The sequence below is a fragment of the Anser cygnoides genome, chromosome Z, assembly GCF_040182565.1.
Source record: "Anser cygnoides isolate HZ-2024a breed goose chromosome Z, Taihu_goose_T2T_genome, whole genome shotgun sequence".
Classification (NCBI taxonomy): domain Eukaryota; kingdom Metazoa; phylum Chordata; class Aves; order Anseriformes; family Anatidae; genus Anser; species Anser cygnoides.
Genome location: NC_089912.1, coordinates 71,685,603 through 71,711,184, shown reverse-complemented (window position 1 = coordinate 71,711,184; position 25,582 = coordinate 71,685,603). Strand labels below are relative to the sequence as shown.

General features: G+C 36.6%; 1 protein-coding gene across 10 annotated transcripts in view; it reads left to right on the top strand.

Annotated features, from left to right (window-relative positions):
- ARL15 (ADP ribosylation factor like GTPase 15) overlaps positions 1–25,582 on the top strand; it is a 216,914-nt gene that overhangs the window by 181,506 nt on the left and 9,826 nt on the right. For 8 of the 10 annotated variants that reach the window (XM_066988909.1, XM_066988908.1, XM_066988914.1 and 5 more), the window contains one exon: positions 8,876–8,964. The exons of the other annotated variants lie outside the window; for them this stretch is intronic. In XM_066988909.1, the coding sequence (XP_066845010.1) occupies positions 8,876–8,964 (89 nt within the window). The remainder of the gene's footprint in view (positions 1–8,875; positions 8,965–25,582) is intronic. 10 annotated transcript variants of the gene reach the window in all.

The following is a 25,582-nucleotide window of genomic DNA, read 5'->3' as shown; positions in this document are numbered from 1 at the left end:
CCTATGCGCTTTAAAATCAAATATGCCCTCATTCTATTCTCATTCAGTATTTATTATGTACAGTTTTGCCTGCTGAACACAGAGATTTAATAAGCAAATGCACTATAGTTCCTATTCAGCTGTTTCCTGTCTTAATTTCTGCCAAATATATGAGTGGAGAATGTCTATGGATGTACATACAGATTTAATGCTGAATAAAATCATAATAACTTGTAAATTAATTTTAAAAAACAGGTGAAGAAAAAAATCTGTCAGCTAAAGTTATTTTCCATTATATACTCTAGTTCAAGTGACAGGATTCCATCTACGCATACTAATTTATGTGTACTGGAGGAGGATAAATCACAAGACCTGGAACTTATATGTCATTGGCTATGCCAGGATTTTGGAATGCTCTGCAGATGTTACTATGAAAATATAGCCTACCTAACCTTGTCTTCCAAAATCAACGATCAATGAGATCACTGTATAACTCAATGAACTTCAGTCTGATCTCATTGCATTGAGTCTTAGCCATATGCTTCATGGTGATACAAAGGCTTTAGAAAGTGTATTGCTGAAACATGCCACCATCTCTTCCAAGTACCTGAAAAGCTATTCTGCTTAGCTGAAGACTAAATATTTAGTATTTTGTTATACCATACCGCTTTCATCAAAGGTGTGTTTTTCAAAAGTTTTAATAAGGTTGTTTTGGATGCTTTCAATTTTAAGTCTTTTGCTGAAAGTAGGGTAACCATACCTCTGAAAGGTAGGTCAAAATAAGCATTATTTATGCATTACAGACAGGCAAATAGTATTTCCATTCCTCTTTGCTGGGGATTGGATAACCAAGCAAAATGAATTCATCCAAAATAATTCACGGTGGCACAAGAAGGGTTAGTGCTACAGAACTAATAATCAGTCTTTTTTAAATACAGAGTACTCACTAATTCCATATCCTGAAGGGTGCTCCTGAAAAAGGTGGTCATTTCTAGTGATTCCCTTCTGAGCTTTTCAATTCAAAATTGTATTTTGTAAAAGTATCTCTTCATGATGTGATTTGGAAAAGTCATTCTGGACAGGTAAAAAAATAATCAAAAAACAACTTGTAAATCACAAAATCTATGATGTGAAACTGTGCTGAAATAGCCATGTGAGGATTATGGGGAATGGGTTAAAAAACATAAAAATACATGAGAGAAAATACATCGACTATTAACACCATTTTAATCATCCCTAAACGTCTCTGGCAGCCATGGATTTTCAGTCTTAATTTTTTCATATTTTTTTCTGCCCATGCACCAACCACAATGAGAAAAAAATCAGAATGTGGGGGACATATGGCCAAGGAATGTCGTGAACAAATCCACATCATGTTCTGGTGATGATACCTCCAGCAAAGCAATCCTTTGCAGCAAAGCAAAACATTTGCTCCTTACAGAGATCCGAAGATCACATGGACTTATTTTATACCTTAATATTTCTAATCTGTTTGATTCCCAAGCCTGTTGTTGGTGAAAACAATGTAAGATTTAGTCTCACTTCATATATAATGCTTTACATAAATTCAGTTTAGTTCTGTTATCCATCATATGAAAATAATCTCCATATAACTGACCCAGGGCTGACTGCTAAGAAAGCCGGTCTGTAAATTTGAAACATTTTCCTTTGTTTTCCTTTTTTTCCTTATACCCAAAGTGAGGGAAAAAACAACCAGGAAGTTTGGCAGGTCTGAGCTTTGTTTGCTGCAAAGGGTGTGCTGTGTATGTGAGTTCTTCCACTTTGGTTTGTATCTCAGTGTGGATATCCTTTGGTACCCCCCCTGCATGATGCTTAAACTATTTATGACCACTCACACTGTGTTGAGTAGCCTGCATTCAGAAATCCTCTGAAAGTCACATCCAACAGCCAGCTAGCTGAAGTACGAGTTTAAAGCACATATTACTATTGTTTTTAAGCAATGTAACATTAATAATATGAGGCGGAATGGTATGTAATAGAAACCTAGAAGCTGCCATGCTTGTCATATAGCAACCTAGTTACTGATGTTTTATACCTGAAGAATGTTCCCTTCTTCCGTGCAAGGGCACTCTAACTACACCCTGTCACAATATCATTTATTCAGGCTCAATATCACCATCTTCCTCTGAAGCACAGGGATTTATACCCCTTAATGTTTTAACCTACCAGTCCTGCTTTTTATAATTTATTTGTGTTGGTAGAAACCTGCACTTGGCTTCCAGAGATTAATATTTTCCCTAGTGATTTTTAATCTTGTTTAATTTTTATTTCATAACATCATGTAGTTGGTTTGCTTCCTCGTTCAAAAAGAAAAAGGAAAACTTTGAATATCATTCAATTCTTTCAGGTTCTACCTTATTTTTCCCCTTAAGAGGTTGAAAACCAACATCATAAGTTCTGATTCTTAGCTCTGCTTCATTACAATGATTTCAGTTCTTAGTGCATGAGAGGAGTGGAGCCCCACGCGAACATTTGGTATGAGTTGTTGGTTTGATTGCGTTTTTGCTCTTTTAAAATAATTACATTTTAATGATAATCAAAACTGTACTCCATTCCTATCATTTAGTGTAATCTTCTTGTTCAGAAATAATTGGATTTTTTGAATCTGATTTTATAAGGGTTGCTTTTTATTTATATTCAAATACTACTTAGGAAATGATAGCTCTATTTTCTTTCTTATGGGAGATGATGCCTGATGCAGTTGTGTAATTGGAATTACTCATACTCCAAGGTGCTCTGTTCTCTGACAATTTTTGTGTATTGCCATGTTCAGAGACTTCCTTCCTTCCTGTGATCATCTCAGATATTTCTGCATCACTTCCTGTACTCAGGAAGAATGAGGAATTTTTGTATTTATAAAATGTCTCATTATGGACTTGCATTGTGGCCAAGATGACTTTTAATTATTAAAAGGACCTTATAAATAATTCTAAAAAAAAAAAATGTTTTGGAAGATAATTAACATTATTACATTTTATGAATATGAGTACAGAATGGGCATTTTGATATGCAAAACAATATAATGTGTTTAATGGGGGGGTGGCATTTGTTTAAAGTCTTGTTTGTTGATAAGAATTTAGACCAACTTTCTTAATTTTGTAATATTCTTCCTAGTAAACTTCCATTAACTCATGTTTAGTTTCACCCAGATCTTATTTGTAGTCCTATACTGTATTAGTATAGGTGCAGTTTGTAGGTGAACAATACCTTACACAGAGTTGTTAGTGGTGAAGCTACACAGAGTGACTGTGAGGTTCATTCAGTCATTTGAATAGTGGCTTCACTACTTTTTTCATCATTCTAATTAGCATTATATTTCAGCTAATGTATAAGATACAATATGTAACATACATAAATATGTATGATGTACAAGTTAAAATGGCATAAAGTGCATTACATCTCAGATATAAACTTTAATTTGGAACTGAAAGACTAGAAATGTCATTCACATGAGGAACCTAAGAGCTGCTGCACTGGGCTTATTTTCCAAGGGCTTATTTTCCCAGTGTCCCATTTCTGACAATGGTCTTGGACCCAACATATGAGTGTAAGAACATGCTAGGTATGCAGTGGTGCTTCACCTGTTATCCTCTCCCAGCATCCAGTACTCTTCAGGGATTTCCTGAGTATGAAGGTTACATTCATAACTTTCTGTCTAGTAGGATGTTTCTTCCATGGACTTGCCAAATTAATTAGTGAATATGTTTATGCATCTGGCATTGATAATATTCTGTGGCACTGAGTTTCACAGGTTGATTTTATTTTGGGGTGGGGGGGGGGGGGGACGACACTACACTTCCTTTAAAGAACAGATATTCATGGATAGGTAGATAATTTGACTGAGGGAAACCTAGACACTGAAAGCCTTAGCTGGAAAAAAAAAATGTTTACAGCATGAAGTCTGATTTTTCTAGATCAGTCTGATGTGTCTGTATTTGTTTTTAGATATCTAATTTTCCTTCACTGAGCTTTGGTCATTTTGACATATTATTTACTCTTTGTGTAAGAGAAAACAGATGTGGTGAAAAACACTGAAAATTTACTTCACTCCAAAACTCTGTATTTTAAAGTGCATTTTGTCTTCAAAAAAAGGTTTGTTAATTCCAGTTACAAATAAGAATCAAGAAATAATGCTAGGCACCAAAAATTCATCATATTACATTTTTTTTGGCAGATGGAAGGGAAGCAAATGTTCAAGTATGTGGGCTATCCTAAAATTGGCAATTTATTAGAAATATTGCAAACATTCCAGGTGTCTTCTGATACAACAGTATATGAAGTCATTTATTTCTCTATAGATGTGTGTAAATTGGTATTATGTATAATGTGACATTTGAATTGTGGGAGGGAGAAAATTTTCCCTCTTAACTCCATGAGAAGCTGTTTTTATGCAGATAGATGTGTATATCTATATAAAGGATTAAAAATAATAATCTAATCTAAAGTAATAGTTTATCTTTTGAGTATGTAGATAAATGCATAGAAAAAACATGGGAGAACATACATACATTAGCTCCATTAATACTGTTTTTAAGGGGGGATTTTTCTCACCTCTATTACCTATCATTCAGCTGCCACGTAATGTGATTACAGATTCACCCTGATATTGCATTAGGAACAGATGATTGTTGGTGGATGATTTTTGATGGTCAGTATTGCCACGTTAAGAATAGTTTTCCTGTTCCATAGACATTCATTCTACAGCTACTGATTGTTCAATAAATTAATTTCAAAAATAGTTAATTTGCTTTTTGGAACCTGTGCTAAGGTTCTGCCCTGTGTACGTGGCTTCCAGGATTATACTAGATAGGATCTTGCTGGTATGTGGGAGAGAGGGCTTACGCTTCTGGCGAATTTCTATCAGTCATGGTCTGCTTCTCTGCTAATGTTTTGCATCAACGCAAATGACAGTGACTAGTTGTAGTGAAGTCTTGCGTGGACATGTGTCTAGGGGGGTTCTGTATAATCATGTTTTGTAGTTACAGCCATTGCTCTTACGTTATCAGTTGGTAGCATGTAGGATGGTGTAGTCTCCCTTTCAAGCATGCTATGGTTTGTGTTCACTGTAAGCTGCATTCTTTTTGCTCTTTGTAATAGATAACACTTACGTTAGTTGGATGCATAATTCCTGTTTTATTTTTAGTTTTTGTGTGGATGCATTTCATCTCTGGGGTGATTTGGCCATCTATGGAAATGTTTTCTTTGCCTGAATGATTTACAATCATATTTCCAAAAAAACTCAATTGAGAGAGGAAAAAATTATTCAAAATCGTGTACAACAAAGAATGTCAGTACTTTTTTTTCTGTTTTCCATGTTGAAAATTAACTGTATCCAAGATCAACAAAATACTTTTGAAAGTAGCTTTCTAGATACTGAAATTTGGTTTCAGGTAGATACAGTGTTGGGGCAGTGTACTGCTATAAAATGGGAAGTCGATGCATCGTTTTGGATACTCCTGTTAGCCATTCCATTGGAATAAAGTACTCACATATGAATTTTATTATCATAAAAATATTAAAACAAAGCATTTGTCGGTCTAGCCTAAAGTTATGTTACATAATTTATATTTAGGCACTTTAACAAATGGTGTGATGTTTCAGTGATGTTGAAGTCCTGAAACCCTAATCTTTGCAAGTTCTCAACACCTCTGAAAACTGGCCAGTGCTCAAGGATCTGGTTTAGGAACCTAACTGTAGGGATCTCATTTGAATAAACTGGCCTAAATTCATTGCTGATAATTTTTGGCATTACATATTTGTGAAATGTATCAATCATGACATTGTGCTTTTGACATTCCAGGATATCAGCTTCCTTCTGCAGCTTCTTCTGCAGTGTCTGTGAAAGACATTCTTCATGGAACTTAATACCAAACATGGAGGGCAAAAAATGGGCTGTCAGGAGGCCAGTGCATGCAGATACTTGTGGGATAAGGGAAAAGAGCAAGATTCAATAAGGATTCTTTCAGGAAGCAGCAGTTTATATTTCTTAAGGCATGTCCTGTGAGGAGATGCCTTAAATGGATGATGATTCTTCCTTCCATTTTAAGTTTGATACAATAAAGCTCTTTTTAGAAATGATAATGGTCCCATAAATGATAATGGTCCTACCTCTGTTCCGTAAAGCTCTTCAACGTGTTTTTAAACACTCAATAGTTAGTAATTTGATCTCCTTCTGTGATAAGGTCACCCTCTTGGTGGATGAAGGGAAGGTGGTGGACGTAATCCTTCTGAGTTTTAGTAAGGCCTTTGATACTGTCCCTCACAGCATTCTTCTGGACAACCATGAGATAAGCAGGTTTACTCTATGCTGGGTGATAAACTGGTTCAACAGCAGAGCTCAAAGAGTTGTAGTGAGTGGGGCTACATCTGGTTGGTGGCCCATCACTGTCAGTGTTGCCCAGGCTCAATTCTAGGGCCAGTCCTGTTCATTTTTATCGATAATCTGGATGCAGCAACTGAATACATCATCATCAGTTTTGGTGATGGTACTAAACTAGGAAGTGCTGTTGGCTCTCTGGAGGGATGAGAGATCCATTGTAGAGGGACATAGATACCCTGAATGCCGGACACAGGCACAATGTGGGAGACAAGTGGCTGGGGAGCAGCTCAGCGGAAAGGGATCCGCAGGTACTGGTCAACAGCAGGCTCCATGTGAGCCAGCAGTATGCCCTGGCAGACAAGGGGGGCAAATTGCATTTTGGGGTTCGTTAACCACAGTATAGCCCGCCGGTCAGAAGAGGTGATCCTCCCAGTGTATTTGGTGCTGGCGTGGCCTCACTTTGAATATGGTGTGCAGCTCTGGGCTCCACAATATAGTGAGGATGACAGGGTCCTTGAAAGCATCCAGGGGAGGGCAACAAACGCGTTAACAGGGCTGGAAGGCATGTCCTGTGAGGAGAGGCTGAGGACACTTGGGTTGTCCAGTATGGAGAAGAGGAAGCTCAGTAACAGCCTCATTGCTCGCTGCGACTTCCTGAGGAGGGGAGGTGGAGAGGGAGGTGCTGGTCTCTGCTCCCTGGGAACTGATGGCAGGATGCTACAGAATGGCACAAAGCTACACCAGGAGAGGTGCAGACTGGATATTATGAAAAATTTCTTTACTGTGAGGGTGGTCAAACACTGGAACAGGCTTCCAAGAGAGGTGGCTGATGCCCCGTGCCTGTCAGTGTTCAAGGGGCACCAATATGCTTTAACTTCTAGATAGCCCTGAAGTGGTCAGGAGGTCAGACTTGATGATTTTTATAGGACTTTTCCAACTGAACTCTTCTATAGGACTGTTTAAATACTTGAAATTCAGTATGTGCTTAGAAGTCATACTGAATGTGGGAATTTTACATAGTGTTTTATTTAATCCTGGTCTTTGCTGATGCTCCTTGGTGTAATGGGAAATGTAAGATCTTTGGAGGAAGGAGAAGCAAGGATGTGTGAGGCAGAGCACAAAGAATATGGTTAAAGTGAACTAATGCTTCTCTATTTGAGTGTTTTGCTGTAGAATCTTTGTTTAATGCTTAATAAATCTGTGAAATCTGATGTTTTGTTTTGCTTTTGTGGTTCTTTATTCTGTGTTTTTCCAGTTCTCTTTTCTTGATACCCAACTGGAGAGAACTTTTTCATGTTAAATGTTGCCAATCAAAGACTCCATATAGGCACTTTGTTTGAATCTGGAAAGTGCTATAAAATGCTAACAACTTCGACAAATCAGACAATTAATGTCTGGAGCTCGGCATAAGTATGAAATTTTGGCTTTCATGTCTGTAGCACAGTTTTTTAAGATAGTTGCTTTGTTCATTTCACAGGTGGTACTCTTTCCATAGTTTCTTTGTATGTTTATCTGTTTCTTTTCCATACAAAACAAATAAACAAACCAAAAAAAAACAACCAAACAAGGAAACAAACAAACAAAAAATACAAGTTAACTGAACTCTTAATAAAAAAAAAAAAAAGTCTCACATAACGAGATTTGGGAGAGTTTCCATCGGGATATTCCCATCAGAAAATCCCAGTCTTTTCAGGTAGACATTTCTTTCTTTTCATGTGAAAGCTCTCCCTCCTCAGCTAGGAGCTCTTGCACTCAGCCATTTTGTCATTGCACAAGGAGTTTGTAAGCAAGCCTAACCCGGCAGAGCTTCCTGAATGAATGGTTGCAGTGGAACTTGCAGCTGCTCTCAGAGGGAGAAAGGGAGGACGCAGTCTGTGAAAAACTCTTCCTTCATTTTTACAGCAACTTATGGTAGCTGATGTGAAAAAGAGAAAAAGAACAAGTGAAGAAGAGTGAAAGAGACTCAGTACTCTTTTTTTGGAGTTTTTACTTCGGGCCTTCAAAAGAGAAAATAAACTCCTCTGAGCTTGAGTTATGTGACTGCAGAAAGTCATGGAAGGCCAATATGCGGAAATAGTTGCTTGGGCACCACAGTCGCTGTCCAGTTTCATTCTGCTGGCTGTGTTGTACTCTTCCTTCCTGTGTTCCTCAGTAGTCCTAGGGTGGACAAGGACCCTTATCCCTAGCAGGAGAAACAGGAATAGCCACTGGTTGCAGCCAACAGATTAGTAACACTAATGTCTTGCTTGGCGCCCATTACCTGAAAGTTTCTCACTTTGTGACCTGTGCTGTTTATCTCATTTGTAAATGCAGTTATTAAACTTCTGTCACCGTTAGCACCAAAGCATTTTTACCTTTGAAATAGGAAGACTGCTGTAGTTCGACAGCCAGGTACCTTGCAGTGTTAAAGGAAAAACAATCCTCTACATCGGAGCAAGAACTTTGTTCTCTGAGATATGACCTCCACTGTACCAGACAAAGAGTTTTTCCCATATTTCCTGACCTCATGTTCAGGTCAGCTAGCAATGCTTCAAGTCTTCATCTTGTTTTTTTTAGTTTACAGATCAGCTTTATGGTATTGCTTTTAAGGAAACACCTGTCAACAGCAAAAGACTGACTAACAGCCAGCAACTTTCAGAGTTTCTGTAAGTACTTCTGTGTTTGGCAATGCTGGAATCCCGTTTAAGAGTTAAAAAGCACCGCTAAAGTAATTTGTCATTTGCTATGGAGTTGTACAGTGTCTTCCCAGACTCTTATTGTTTTTCCTTGATGCAACTGGTCACTTTCCTTCAGTCATTTAGCAGACTTTGCTAACTCTCAGGGAAATAGTGCCCTTGTTTGTTTGTTTGTTTGTTTTTCTAGCCTTCTTTTTCTGATTCTACAGTTAACATCAGTGATGTTTTATTGAAATAAATTTGGTTGTTGCTGCCTTGCTCTGGTGTTCCAAAATTTCTTACTGGCTTTTAAAATAGTTTTGAAAGTAGAGCAACAAAACATTTTTATGCTCCTGTACTTCAATGCATGGATCTCCAACTTGTCTTAATATATGAACTGTAATACAATTAAAGTTTTAATGCAACTGTTGGTCATATTTTTAATTGCAAAAATAAACCATGTTTGTGAGACTACTTACATGTTCATGGTATTGCTTTATATCAGATGCTCTGGATGCATTTTCGATACTCCCATGGTTAGAACAGTAGCAGATGGAGGCTGTGGTGAACCTCTTAAGTTATAGAACATAAAGAACACCAAAGAGAAAGGCACAGTTATTTTACTCGCTTCTTACAGCTGTCTTTCTATGTGAATATTTCATATCTAAGTTCCTTCTGTGTAAAATATCAATAGCAAAGTATCTCTGTCAACTTCAGCTGGTACCTAGCTCTTTTTCAAGAAAATGGTTTTGAAAATATTTGGGGAGTTGTTAGGCTTTTTTTACTGTTCGGTTGATTTCAGTGTTGTCTTTATGTGTGTATTTAGGTAGAGGATGAGGAGAGCATAAGGGAAGTTCAGTATATAGGCATCTTTTTTGCAATATTCTTTTGCTAGTTGTCAATAATTTCTACTACATAGTAAGTAGGAAACAAAAAGGAAGCATACGTTGTAATTTCATTTAAGTTCTTCTGCTTTGGAGTCTATTCATTTTTATTATTTAAAGATGTTGTCTAGCAGTTACCACTCCTGTTATCTGTATCATTCTTATTATCTGCTTGTGAGGTCAACATAAATATGTGGATGCTTTTCTGACCTAGAATTACTTGATCAACTTGCTAAATAATCAATGCTTTAGCACAGCAAGGTGCTAGAACTCCAGGTTTTGGAAATATATTTGTTTTAAGAAGTACTCAAGAAATGCAAAGAAAATATGTTTATGTGATACGACTGGTTTGTTTAGTGTAGCTTGATGAAGCATCATTTAAAGAAACATTAATAGAAAACATTACTCTTTCCCAGTTGTCCATAGTTAAACTGAATTAACATCTGTTTTCATTGAACATCCCAAAGTTTCATTTTGGGCTGCTAAAAAGCATTTGTTTTTCATAGCTGCCTATCAGAACATACTTAAATGCTTTGAAAGTAGGATTTGCAGAGTGGCCTGAAGATGGGTGCATTGATTCTGTGTATGAAAGAAGCAGGTTGGCCCGGCTGACTTCTTTTGACCCATAAGGATCCTGAGTCACCACAATCTGTTCTGTGGGAGATGGAAGGCAGTATGACCTGGCTCTTGGACACGTTTTCAGCAGTCGTGAAAAAACAGCCTGTGGGCTAAGTGATGCTATGGTTCTCCATGCTATTCCTGTTCTTGTGGGCTGCAGTGCTGCAGCAGATGGTTCTTGTCCAGTTGCGTGGATTTGAAAGATCAGAGCAAGGTAAGCACAGGACAGGCACTTGGTTGAGGGGGAGAGGAAAGGGATGAAGAGGGGTGAACAGGCCATGTTTATTTTCTCATTTTTCTTTGATTTTTTGCCTTTCTATCTTTAAATTCTGTATAAGTATATATAAATATCTTAACAAGTAAACAGTAAGACCACTTTGGTGGGGGAGGTGGACAACAAAAACTTAGTGTCAATGTTTCCAATACTCAACGAATGTTCTGACATTCTGTTTGTATTTATTTGGAGAATTTTCAGCTATTTTCATAAACTCTTTGTCTACGAGCTTCTCAAATGCATTAATAGCTAAAATGAATTAATATTAGCTTTTTAATATCACAAAAGGTAAATGGGAAAGCCAGAAAAAGAGCCTGGACCTAAAACATCCTTGATTTTTTCCCGTATTTAAATACAAGATTTTCTACATCCATAAAATCTGACTTCTCAGTACTGAAGTGTTTGAGGAAGTATAAAACTTACAAGATACTCTATACTCATTTTATAACATGTTATGAAAAAAGTAGTAATTTTATTCCTGAAACTTGCTATAATATTCTTGACTAATGGTCCAGACATACTTAGAAGTATTACTTTTCGCAGCCACTGACATAGCTTACAGAGTCATAGCTCTCACTTACAGCATTCATCTCGTGGACAGGGCAAATTTCTATGCAAGGAACAGCTATTTTTACCTTGTTTAGACAGAGTCTGGGGAGGGTCGGGGGTTGCGTTTTGAGCTTTGTAGATAGTTTGGGACTTAAAAGTGAGAATTCCAGTTTCCCAGTAGCGTTTGCTATTTAATTATTGTCATTGATAGCCTGGAAGCATTCTGCAATGTTTTGATTCCTTTAGAGAATCTCCAGATTTCAGAGAATATCAACTTGGGAAGTACAGAGAAAAACTATGTTAAGTCTAGTCAGGTTCTTTTTTTTTTTTTTTTTTTTTTTATTAGCTATAAATACTTGACTGTCTGCAGACTTTTTCACCGCTATGCATCTGACACGAGTCAGTTATATTGTTGTACACATTTAAATGGTCTATTACTAGTCTGCTGCCAGGCACTAATAAAAATATATTAACCCTCTGATCAAATTTTATTATTTTTCTCATTTTCTTTGTAGACAGTTTATGGTTCCACAGGATTCTTTAATTCACAGTCATGATGCACTGTTAATAGGTTTTAGTATCTTGTCTTCCTGGCCCTGTGCCAAGGAGAAGTTTCAGCTATGCTTTGAATAGCTATTGGTGTGGCAAATAAATAGCAATGTGACTCCTAACACAGCTGTAAATGTGGGGTAATAGGACAAAATTTGTTCACCACATTGCAGTTCTTTATATTAAACTTACCCATGAGAATAAGAAATATATTTGCCAACAAAACATCATTTGTATAAATTTGGTCTTACTCTATTTTAACTCCCTTGAAATTTCCATATTCAATCTGATCTGGAAGAGAAAAGAAAATTATCACTCCGTATGTCACAGAGGTGTGAAGAAGTTGAGAGACATAGATAAGAAGGAGTATTTTGTTTATAACTGATATAATTCAATATATATCGGGGAAAAGAGTCAAAAATTCTAAATTTCCATAATTCCAAATTATTGTAATTTAATGCTTCCCACTATTTGATCTAAAGAGAGACAGGTTATGTTTGTCTTAGGAACAAGCCAGCCTTCTACATCCTTTTTCTGTTGTTACCTCCCTTGTCAGTCTAACTTGGCAAGTTAACTGAGTCTGGATGTATTCACTCCTTTACAAGGAATTTACTGAATAGCTAGATGATAAGCCCTTATAATTCCCGATATTTTCCCAAAAAAAGGCATAAAGAAAGCCAAGAAATAGTCACAGGTCCTTACCAACTCAGCTATCTCATTCCTTTTCTGGTGTCACAAGATGTGGCAGATACAGGTGCTGCCAGAGTCAATTCATAACTGAATCTATTTTAGGTTCTTTATGGAGGAGATTATTTCTGTGTAGAAATGACAAGTTTCCTGAACTTCTCCAAGGCACAGACTCAGAAAACAAGAACAAGTCTGAGCTGGTGTCAGTTCCTAAAAAGAAGTTTTGTTTCTCTTATGGCTAGCCATTGCCTAGCTTATTTCAAAAGGCTTGGAATGAGGATGGGAGGGAAGAACTGGAAAAAATGCATTGCAGTCAGAAGTATGCACTCACCTGAGTGGGACTGCTCACAGCTGACAATCAAACACTTGGTGAAGCAACTTGCCAATTTGAAGATGTTAATCTTAAACTTCAGTTTTCCTTCTGTGAAACTGGGAAAATACTTTTTAGTTCATACGGATATATGATGTTTCTTTCACTGTTCTCTCTAATGTCAAATGGGATTCTTTCAAAAGCCTTGTAGAATCCAACAGTTCTGTTTGAGAATGTTCTTGTGTCTCTATCATAATTTGTATCATTCCTGAGATGATTTATGCCTGCTTAAGTGCAGTCTGAAATATGAAAGGAAGATAGGCCCTTAAATACCAAAGGAAGCAATGTAGCAGCAAATAAACCAATTTTGCTGAACTCATAGTGCTTTCTGCTTATGTTTTTGTTTGTTTGTTTGTTTAAAAAAAAAAAAAAAGAAAGAAAGAAAGAAAGAAATTCCAAGATCTGAAATTTAATGTCAGTGAAGCCATGCCTTGAATGTTTTACCTTCTTTTTGATTATGGTATATGATTATAGATATGCTGTTGGCTGAATATTAGATCCTGTAATTAGGTATGACAATGGTAAATGTTGCCATATGGTTTTATTAGCCATGTTTTCAAGGTCTGTCATGATGTTGATTTGCAATTGGTAGTGGTATTATTGAAGTAGCATGAATAATATAGTGATTTGCAATTGGTAGCAGCATTCTTGATCTAGCATGAATAATGTCTCTGCTCACTTTAAAGCCTTTTTTAGGCTAAGGTGGATCTGAAATAATAGTATGGTATTATTTTAACACCTTGGTACAATTTGCAAAAAATATTTTTTTTTGCAGGTCTGGCTTGTGTCTCAAAACAGGCTTTAGGGAATGAGACCTTTCAGGTGACTTCTGAAATGACTAGGAAGCAGCAGAGATGCAAAAGTAGCTCTAAGGGAAGCTTCAGATACAACAGCACCTGCTATCAACCTTTTGCAACTAGCAGTAAAAACAAAACTAATAATGATTGAAACTCTTTCTACTTTTAAGTTCTGTGTCTTTCTGTCTATCTTGGTATGTTCCTAATGGAGCATTTATTTATTTATTTATTTATTTATTTTTACTGCTCATTGCCTTTGTCCTTCACTGTTTTTTTCTCCTGTTCGTGCCACCTGTGGTCTCTATTTTAGAGACTTTATTTTTTTCAGATTTTTTTTTGTTTACCATGTTATTTTCTTCTGAATTAGGTGAAGAGAAAAATTAAAAGACAAATAAAAACACAACTGTGTAGTCCCCTTAGCCCTTTTTCCTTACATTTCATCTATCCATATCTGACTTCTTTTTGATATATGCAACTGGTTCTCCAGGCACCATGAGTTGTGATGGCTTAGTCCTGCAGTGTTCACCTTTCTCCAAGAGCCATGTGGATGAGTCTACTGGTGCAGTAAAGTCTGCATAGCAAATGAAGCTGACTAAGCTTATAGACAGCGAATGTTAAAAAAAATAAAATAAAATTGCCCCCTTTACTCCAGCTGGACAGTCACAGTAAAGCAGGTGATCCTTTATCTTTGACTTTGAACTTAAATCAGGAGGGAAGCAACAAGGCTTTCTGGGAAAACCTGATCAAGAAACTGGGCATAACTGTACAGATGCAAGACAGCAATTGTCTGCATGCTATTTAATTATCATATGTAGCAACAACATCTCTGTGCATTTTTTTTTTTGTTCTTTGAAAGCTAATGTTGAAAAATTGGTCTCTTGGTCACTAGGACAGAACAAATCAGACTTTCAAAAAGCCAGAATATAGCAGCATTATTTCAAAATTAATTGTCACATCATTACATGTGGGGTGCTTTTGCACTGCAGACAAGTCTGAAAAATGGAGCACTCCTAAAGATGCAGATGCACAGTCACACTAGCGCTCTGTCAAGCATCTGAGATATACATGACTAAAGTATGAGTTTCAGAAGCACAGGCTCCACTCGGGTGCCTGGTTCCTGTTGCAGGTTGACAGTAATTATCAGCTGGCCTAACTGCTAACCTGCCGTTACGATCTATGCCTTCATTGTTAATTTTGAATGAAGTCAATAAAAGCGGAGGTTTGTCTGATCACCTCAGCACCTGAGTCCACTGAGAAGGTTGGTTGGGTCTGCCAGGTAATACTCTGCCCTTAGCAGTAGTAACATAGAGTACTTAATGAACTGCAGTGTCCTAAACGTCATGGGAGAGCACTGCTGTCCAGAATCTTTCCCATCTGTTAACTTGGAAATCAGTTGTAGAGAACAACCCACTGCTAGTTGGTCCAGAGGGACCAATTTCTTGTCTACGGTTCTATAGTTTCAAAAAACATTCTATTTGTGCTGGCCTAATGAATTTGATAAATTGTCTCTATTACATGGATTTTTAATAGCAAATTTGCTCTAATAATTTTTTGATCAGTTGATGAAAATTAAATGATCAATTTGAGATTGATTTTATTTTGATAAACAGACTGTTTGCTAACCAGAAATTCAGCATATTCCTAATACAGGTAGGTATATGATGAATTTCTTATGCTTTTTGCTTTGTTTTCAAATGTATTAATTTTAAATTCTTTTTCTACATGGTGGTATCAGGATTATGCTGATGAAGTGATTGTTGGAAGTAATAAAAATCTGACTAACCTCTAACCATCAGCAAAACCACAATTTAATCATATAATGGTGAAAAGCTGTTATGACTATGGTAAAAAATAAAAATAAAAAATGAAGCAGTGGCATTTCAGAATGCATGCTATCATGCTATTACCACTGAAGTTTAGTAGATAATTCTGATATTGTTGTGCTGTAAATCATCTGCTCTGTGAAGGTTGCTCAGGGACAGAGATAGTCTATGTTGTTTTGAAACAGTTATTTACCCCCATAATTACTGTAATTGGAAGCAGTACTTAGGGAAGCAGCTTAAGCATAAAGCTGTAGGTTAGTTTTCCAAAGCAAGTCTCGTCTTTCTCCTTTGAACCGTGTTTTTTAGAATTAGTGGAAACCTCCTTGCCAACACTGAATTAACACACTCGTGCAAAATGCTTGTTCCATATCTTTTTAACTGTGGTCCTGCCTTCAGGAGTAGATATGTTTTAATTGCCTTACTTGTATACGGAAACACAGTAGTTCAGGATTTTTTTAATGTACAACTGATATTAGAACTCTATGAAATTGAGTAGCTTACGGTGGGTTGTAATCTCTTTTATAGTACAAGGTTAGCAGCAAATACCCTTTTATTGTAAACAGTGACAATGGATTTTAGTTTTCAGTTTGCCACCTTGTTGATTCTGTTTGCTTTCACCCTGACTTTTCTGCTGTTAGTAGTCGGCTGTCAGCATGGTTCTACGTTGCTGATGGTTTTCAAATCATCTGAGGAAAAACAGCATGTTTTGCTTCATTTAGATGTGAGGAATCATAGTATATGCACATTGACAATGAATTCAAGATATTAAAGTCTGTATGACAAATACAAAGCTTTTCGCCTGTGCAGAAAGTTACCTGCTGTCAGGTAGGACAGACATGTAAAAAACATTCAAATATGACCAACCTGGCTAAACCATTGACAGAGAATTTAAAGTGTTTTCTGAAATTAACTGTTGTACTGGATAGCCAGTGAGCTTGAGGCATCCCCAGGTGGACTTGGAAGCATCCAAACCAAATATGAAAAGGAGAGTTAGTTTCCAAAATAAATTGTTAAGAGTAGACATTTGTAGTAGACAAAGCCAAATATGTTTTCCCTCTTCTGCTTTTATATCAAGAGATGATGGAAGTTACTTAGTTTATACTGAAAATATTGGAATGTGATAGTCGGGCAGAGTTGTCACACCTGTGTTATGCTTTCCTGGTAGTCTAGACATTCCAGCCTCTGTTCATTCCTGTGGATCTGAATCCATCACCTGTGCTTAATACTTACGTCTGTTGAAAAAAGTAAATACTCCTCCAAACGGTGTGTCATGTACATGCTCTTCTAACTTCAAACAGGCCCTTAATTCTCTTGTGTTATATGAAGTATATTGGTGTCAAGATAGAAAGATTACTTACAAGGACCCAGGTGTTCATTTTCTGAGATTTTTTTTTAGACCTACCCTTACCTCTCCTGCTGTTTTCGCTATACTGGAGTGAGGAAGTGTGTATTTGTAACTATGGTACTGCAACCTGTTTGAACATATCTGCAAAAGATGCTATTCAACTTGCTTTAATGAACGTCCATTTTTATGTCCTTGCTTGTTGCAATATGATTTGGAATAGCTGACTCAGTTTTCTTCTCTTGAAAATGGATCTCAACATCATTTTCAGAATGATAAATGTATTCTTTGTACTGGAGATACTGTTACCATAGTCCACTCCTCTTTTCAGTACCTCAGTCATCTGTCATCTTTCCAAAGCTTCAAATCCCTCAAGATAGTACAATTCTCATTGGATGTGAGAAGAGTGCAGTCTCACTGAGATTGACCTGATCAGGAAAACTTCTGTCTTCTTTTCTTCTCCTCCCCTTTCACCCAAAATGACTCCTTCAGGAAACATCCAATCCTTCTGTAGCCCAGTGGATCAAAGTGCTGTATTGTTGGATCTTAATCACATATGAATGGTTCCAGAAGGGATCAGAGCTCTCTTTGTTCATTAGAGGCTTCTAGGCCAAAACCAGTGCCAGCAGCCATAAAGGAAATATGTAAACCTCTATTCGGTCATTCAGTGAACCATGTCACTCTAGGCTTGACCTCCACTTCTTTGCAAAAACTTCCTCCTGCAGGAAGGTGGCCTAGATCATGCTCCTAAAATATATTAATGCTAGCAATTGTGTGGGAAGGCAATTTTTTTTCCTTCTGTTTGATGTCCCTCTACTAATTTTTCTCCCCACAGTTTCCTGATTCAGAATATCTCCAGCTGGAAGTACAAACTAGGACTCGAAATGTTCCAGGTTTATCTGTATCAGGAACAGTCATTGCCTGTATCACTGCAGTACCACACAGTCTTGCAATTTGTAGTGTTTAAATAAAATAAAATTAATCCCATAAACTGTTGTTAGCTGGGAGATGTGGCGTCACCCTCTTTTCTCCCTTCTGGTTTTGGAAGAGTGCCTGTTGTGAAGTTAGTAGTGTGTAGCCAAGCCCAGTCCACTACAGGGATATCTGAACAGTAGCTATTTCTACCAGTAAAAAAAAAAAAAAAAAAAAGCCTTAAAATATATTTGAATGGGCAATGAGTACTAAAGTATTACTGTTCACCCACAAAGAATACTTAGTACTTATTTAGAAAGACTCTAAAAGCTTTTTGAATCATGCACTTCCCAAACAATTTTATTATTTCTAGCAGACAGCTCCTGATTTACTCTCTCTCCCTTATCCTTAATTTTCCATGCAATTGTTCACTTGTACTTATTGTTCAGATTGTACAAGTGATTACAAATGTACCTGAGTCTTCTACACACAAGTATGTGCCAATATCAAAGTATAAGACCCCAGATATTTTTATCTTCCTTTAAAATGAGTTTCTGTTGAACTGGATGCATATGTATCTCCACTAATTGGGATCGGTGATAGGAAGGTGAACTGTTTGTGATTTGAAATTTATTTGATCGAGTGTTTTTACTTCTTTATAGCCCGTCAAGTTGTTGGGAGTGCTTAATGAGGCTAAGCAATACTGGAAATTACATTAACAAGACATGACTCTGTATTTCTCCTTCAGCTGGACATTTTTGTGCAGCCATTTTAATGATAATGTCCCTTTTTCTTTCTATATGATATAAATTGAGATGTTCTTCTAGCCTGTATATTTACATGGGTAGTTAGATGTATCCAGTATAGCCGAAGTGCAATTCTGCATCTTTCTCATACTTTTGTATCAAGCATGTGTGAAATGCGTAATTGATATTAAACTTACTGCTATCTCTGGTAGTAGTGAAAGGAACATAAAGAATGAGAAGTTCACATGTTAACCTCTGATATAAATGGAATATACAAATCCTACTGGAAATGTTAAGGTGTTGCATGTGTTTTGTATAAAATAAGCAGAAGTGTTCTTGCTTCCCCAAGAAAAGCTGTAGATCCAATTAGACCCCTAACCTCTGGAGTTTTTGGTAGGATCCAGTTGTACTTGTTTGTCCTGCATTTGCCTTTAATCTAAACACAGTTGATACCTTATGTTTACTGATAGCCTGTTAATGCATAATAACTCTTTTCAAGGGAACAAATGAGCCATTTTTTGTTTCCTGAGATGAATGTCCCTGTTTCACCTTGATTTTCTGACTGTTGTCATCTCAAGTCAACTTGCAGATTTCTAGCTGGCAAATATCAATTTGATACACTAGCAGTTGGATTGGTTTGTTTGTTTGTTTGTTTTTCTTTTAATAAAATCATTTTTATTGTGATGCTTCAGACATCCATAGAAACAGGATGTCTTATTTCATGTAAGCCATCTGAAGCCATTTTATGAGGTTGATGTCTTCACACCTCTCTTTATTTCACCTCTCCAATTCCTTCCACACTGCTTGTGGCCTGACTGACATGTTGATGACACTGTCCTTTCTATTAATCTGTCTACAACTGGGTTTATAAAACAGCATGGCGGGTGGCACTCTTTGCTGGATATTGAGTAAACTGCTGTATGATGTGCAAATACTTTATTCAGTCTGAGAATTTGATTCTTCTCCAAAACTGCTGTTCAGTAGGCAGCATAGTATCTTTTCCAGTTTTTCTGGGCCAGTGTATAAAACACTACATTTGTTGTACTGATTTTCAAAAAACTATTCTTACCGTTTTATCTCATAACAAGGTCATTTCTTGTTTTGAGAGGACAATTGGAAATGTTCCATTAGCAAGATTTCAAATTTTAACTAGTACCAAGTAGACTTTCCTTTTTGGTTTTAAGTGACCAAGCATCTGTGAACTATTAGCAACATACCATTGGCACATTGATTCATAATAAAACAATAGTAACCTTTTTTGGTTATGGGAGCAAACATAAGACACTACTTTGCAAACTCTAATCTGTTCAGTAACCCTGGCTTGCTATGTCTGTATTTATATGGCCATGCTAAATATTCAGATCTAAAAAATGTTATTGAAGAACATATTGCTAGCAGTGTTTTTTTATTTGTCTGTTTATACATATAAATATATATATGTGTTTATATACATATATATATATATATTCAGCTCCAGGACCTTCTTCCAGTGGTTAGTTCTTTTTCTTTGAAGTCTGGATCACTGAAAAGTTAAGCAGCTGAGTGCCTGAGCTGGAGATTGAGGAATATTCAGTGGTCTGTTGCTAGTTATCCACTTTTTATGCCACCAGCTGCCAAAAGGCATAACAGAATTGTAATACTAAAACCAGTTGTAAAACCACAATATAGTACTACTTTCAGAAAAATAGCAATTCAGATGTATTTTTGGTGCTTATAGCTGAAAGATGTTCTATCTGTTGTGGGATAACACTAGATACTGTACCATACATCTTAGCATTGAAATGGCAGAATAGTTTAATTGCATTAAACCTTTCAATTACCTCCCTACAAATGACTGTTTGTTCTTGATGAGTTTCTCATTCAAGTGACACTCAACCTCATAAAGTAGTAAACTCATACTAAAACATATGCTTTATAATGGTAGATTTTTCCCCTTTTTCAGTTCACACAGTTAGCTTGTATCAAGTTTAAAAATAATGCTTTAAAAGAATCAATTTCATGGTGAATGCATCTAGTCAAACAAGTCATTTAAACAACATCTTACTCGTGTGTAGCAGACCGTTTTACAAGTAACTGAGAGTTTTACAAGCCTGTGTTTCAGACAGGATAATTGGTTGTTTCTTATATGTGAGTTTAGCATTTAAACTCATTAACTTAAATATACAGAACCTTTCTCGGTTGGTATGGAAGTGCTTCGCTACATTCTTTTTAGCTGTATTCATATCAATAGTTCATTATTAGGAAGTGGTGAAATGGTGCAAATTTCAAGTACGTTCTCAAAAAGCCAATAATGCATTATGAGCTTTTGCATTGCTGCTAGTGGTCAGCAATCATCATATGGTGATATCTAATGTAAAGGAAACTCAGTAATTGTAAACATGCAGGATTGAGACTTTCAGTGAGCACCAACTCCCCCAAATTTAAAAAATTGATTATACCTTCATTAGACAACAGTTTTGAATAGGTAAGGTATTTTGTCAGGGGAATGGAAGGGAGAGTGCTTAGAAAAATCTGTTGCTTGAAAATATTTTAATCAACTGGCATTAATCTTCCCATCTGCTTAAAAATTTATGTCATCCGTATATTTGCTTTATACAATTTTGTTTACAGTGAGAAACTTACCCAAGGTGTAATGCTAGGACCTGTTGACAAAACTGGACATCAAATTCAGACGCAGAGGGAAGAAGCTGACTTGTCAGCCCACAGAATCCATGCTTTCCTCCTCTTTTCCCACTCTGCTGGAATCACTTGACATGTGCCTGCTTTTTTTTTGCTTTTTTTTTTTTGCTTTTTTTTTTTGTATCTTTTATACTATCATGAAAATTGAGGCATCACCATGACATAATCTTCCGGCCTTCAGATGCTTTTCTTTGGAAGAAACTTGGCTGTTTAGTGACACTACAGAGGAAACTTCATAGTCACAGGCATACAAGGGCAATCCTTAATTCATTTCATCACAATAACAATAGCTTTATTGATCCCATTTTAAGTATCATCAATATTATTATCAGTAGCCATCATTCAAGAAGGCCATAAGTTTTATATATGTTGTGTGTCTGCCCTAGAATTTGAGCATTCATTGGAGAGCAATGTGGTTATGTAGTTTCTCTGGGTATGTTTTTTTGTTGCTGCTTTGTTTGTTTGTTTTTAATGTAAAGGTTGATATTCTGCCTGAGATATCAATGTATCTTTCTTTTATGTATATGAAAATCTTGATCTACTGCCTATTATTTCTTCTTTTTCCTTGAAGTGTGGGTCAGGATAAGGTAGGGCAAGTGGTGTCTTGATGCACTTAGTGAAGAATATTAATTACTCTTTTTCTTGTCCCTTCCCATGGGACCTTTTCACCAATAGACTTCTCAAACCGGTAGAACTCCCTACTACAACCTACGATAATGGAAGGAGAGATTACCTGTCACCTTAAAGTTTGAAAGCCAGAAGGAAGCTGGAGACCCATACAGTTCTTCAGCATCTCTTTGAAAATTCACTCATTTTCTCAAATGCTTTTGGTCATCCCTAGCTTTTCCAGTATCATCTGCAGACCTCCACAGTTGTTCAGTGTTATTGCCTCCCAACACTGGAAACAGCTCCATTACGTGGTTAAAAAAATCCTCTCTCAGTGTAAAGTGCTCCTTTTTTGTCCTATCTGTAATTCTTTGTGCACTTACTAACATTTTAGAGGTAGTGGCAAATTGGTTGTGCACATGGGTGTTCTCTATATCCCTGTGTACAGGACTGTTTCTGAATCGAGTCGTGTAATCTTACTCTTTATATCCCTGTGCTTTATGCAGGGATCTGAAAGCTGTGAAAGGCTTTACTCAAGCAAGGCATGAAGTCAGAGCGTGAGAGGGTTTTGCCATATTTCTGAATGGAGAGTCATTTAATATCAAGAAAGGGAGATGAGTCTGGAGCAGCTGGAATACCTGGTTTAGAGCAGTGACTTCATTCCAAAATGGATTTATTTTGCATTTTCTGCTTTTGGACCAGAAATGGTTAGATGCAGGTAGTTATAAGCGTGTTAAAACACATGGCACTGTGCAGACTGCATAATAGACACTCTCACCAGCAAAGGACCTGAAAGGAGCTTGAAACTATTCTGCATTTATCCAGTCTGCTCTATAACTGAGAAAGAACAAGTGAAATAGGCAGGACCACTGTCTGAACCTATATGCATGAGTACATATTGTAGAACCACAACCACTGCTGAATAAATGGTTTTTCTTTGTGTTCCCACTGGTTGTTGGCTTGGAATGGTTTCAGCAGTGTGAATGTGTGGAACCAACCACAGAGCCCTTAGAAACTCTGTTCTTTGCTGTTGATACAAGAATACATGTCCATACAGTGTTTTGGTGCTTTGCAGACATGGGCACAGAATACAGATGTTATTTATTCAAGTACTAGATGTATATACATGTTCAGGCAGACGCAGATGAATCATCACATATGTATCTCTCCAGAAAATACTGCTTAACTGTTATCTGAACAGAAAACATGCCATTTGCAGAAGGGATGTCATAATAAGGACTGATCGTTGGACTTCTGATTATTCTAAAGGGTTTTATTGACATTCAATGACACAGGTAAACTTTTTCTTTGGGCAGAGGGAGGGCGTAAAAACTCAGCGCTTGAGTGCCTGTGGCTCAGGTTTTGTTACTAGTTGAAGCCACAGTCTGTATTTAAAACTAGTATATTTTGCTGCTGAAATCACCACACTCTGTTGTTAGTGTTATTGTCTGAAGTGAACCGTGAATATCTACAGTCTATTCAAAACAAAATTAAACAAAATCTATAAAATCTGTGAAAGGCTAACAGATATGTGGTTAAAGGTCTTGAGTGTTGAATTTCTACTAGCTATTTGTGTTTCTAGAGTTATTTAACTGACGATGTAATAAAGCTGTGAAGTTAGAGGGGAGATGAGTTGTGATATAGTAAAAGCTTTTAATATGTTTCTTTTAAAATTATCTTTGGATATGTTCTGTGTTTTTTAACAGATTTGGGCAGTGTTCTCAATTTAAACCAATTATTTTAAATTTTAATTGATCTTAAATGCAATCAGTTATTTCAGAATATCTTAAGAAAGTGTTAGGATATGCTAAGAATACACGTGTAGAAAATTGTCCATATATATAGAAAATCAACATTTCAGTCACTGTGTAATATGTGAAAATATATATATATATATGTGAATTTTAGATGTCCTCCAAAGATCTGACTTTAACCAGGGCTAATTTACAGCCTTACTCTTTAAGATTTTATATTCTAACACTTTAACTGAGACTTCTTGGTGACAAAAGAACTAATGCTGCGTCTCCATTAATGCTAGGCATTGTACAAGCACATAGCTCCCAGTATCTGTTGCAACCCAAAGTACCCAGTGGGTAGTTGACAAAGTAATAGGATCAGTGACCTACAGGATTAGTTGTGAGGCAAAAACATGCAGTCCAATACAGAGAAATTACACATTAATAGTGTGTCTGAAAATCTGGTACTTGATGTCCCCTTTTCTCCTCATTAAGTCTTTGCAATAAATTAAATCATTTTAGCTGTAGATAATAAAGTAAAATGTTGTTCTACTGTGCTTTCAATGCACTTTTTTTTTTTTGTACAATCCTTTCTTCTCTGTTCTCATTGTTTCACTCATCACTCAAGAATGGATGTTGTGGTTTGAGTTTGGATGTTGTGTGCCCCATTCTTGGTTGCAATCGCAGTACTGTTTGTATGAATCTTCATCTAGAATAGTCTGGTTTTCTCGACAGAGATGTGCTGCTCCTATTCTCATGTTATCTGTGTGTCTCCCAGTTGTAGGAAAAGTAGAGGCTTAGATAAACAGACTATGTTGGGTAAATAAAACATGGAAGGCCAAAGTATGGGTGTCTCTTTTTGCTGTTTACCTAGTTCTTTCTATTCCTTTTGAACAAATTAATAAAATGTAACCAAAGAAATCTAATAAGCCATTGTGTGTTGTTGCATGGTAAAGAATTGCATGAAAAGATGCAGACACTGGTAGCTCCTTAAAGCCTATCTTTGCTTTCATCCAAACAAAGTTTCTCATGCAAACCTCAGTAGTGCCTTTGCACCCTCAGCAGTTTTCTGTCCTCATTCTCATCTGCCCTATTGTCATCAACCCATCATACCACGGTTATATGCATCTGTATAAAAAACACCTACACATTTAAAAATAAGCTGCCACTCTATATCCTGATACATTACACAATATTTTATTTTATTTTTTTCAGTAAGCACCCCACTGTATTCTTCCAGCTTTCAAACTCACTCCCCTTTCCTTGTCTGACACTTGCATTTGCCAGTACTGCATGCTCTGTTTGGAACAACATGTCTGTGCTGATTTGCCAGGCATCATATTTCTTCATTCAGAACAGTTAGGAATCTTTTTTTAAAATACATTTTTTTAAGCAATTGTTTGCAATCTGAAAAGGGTAGTGTCTTGTGGACACTAAATATAACAAGGATGGAAAAGAGCATCTGTTCCACAAGCCACTGTGTAAAGTATTTTGTGGAATATGTGTAGAAGTGACTGTATTCCTCTCTGTAAAGACTTAGCAGCCAAAATATCAGCCATGTCTATTAAAAAGCTAAGTACAAGGCACAGCTGGAAGTGTTTCAGGTAGTATTTCGTAAAACAAAATAATAATAATGATAATAATAATAGTTTGGAAAGCTGTACAAATCAGAAATACTAATTTCTAAAGCATCTTCCACTACCCATGAGGATTTGAACAAAAAGTCTTTTGCTGGTTTTGAAATCAAGTCTAGAGAAATTGCTTGCCTTGCCATCACACAGACATGCTGAAGAAGCCAGTCTTGGGTTTTCTTGCGTTGTTGCTTCAGCAGGTCATACTTTAAAAACAAACAAACAAAAAAACAAAAAATAAAACAACACATTAAAAAAAAAAAACAGTTGCAGAGTGCTGGTTATCATAATACACATTTAATTGATTCATTGTAAATTTTTGACATTGTACTTACAGACTTTGGATCCAGTGGCACATACAGCTCAGCTGACAATAAGATATTTAACTTCAAAGAACTAGAATTTA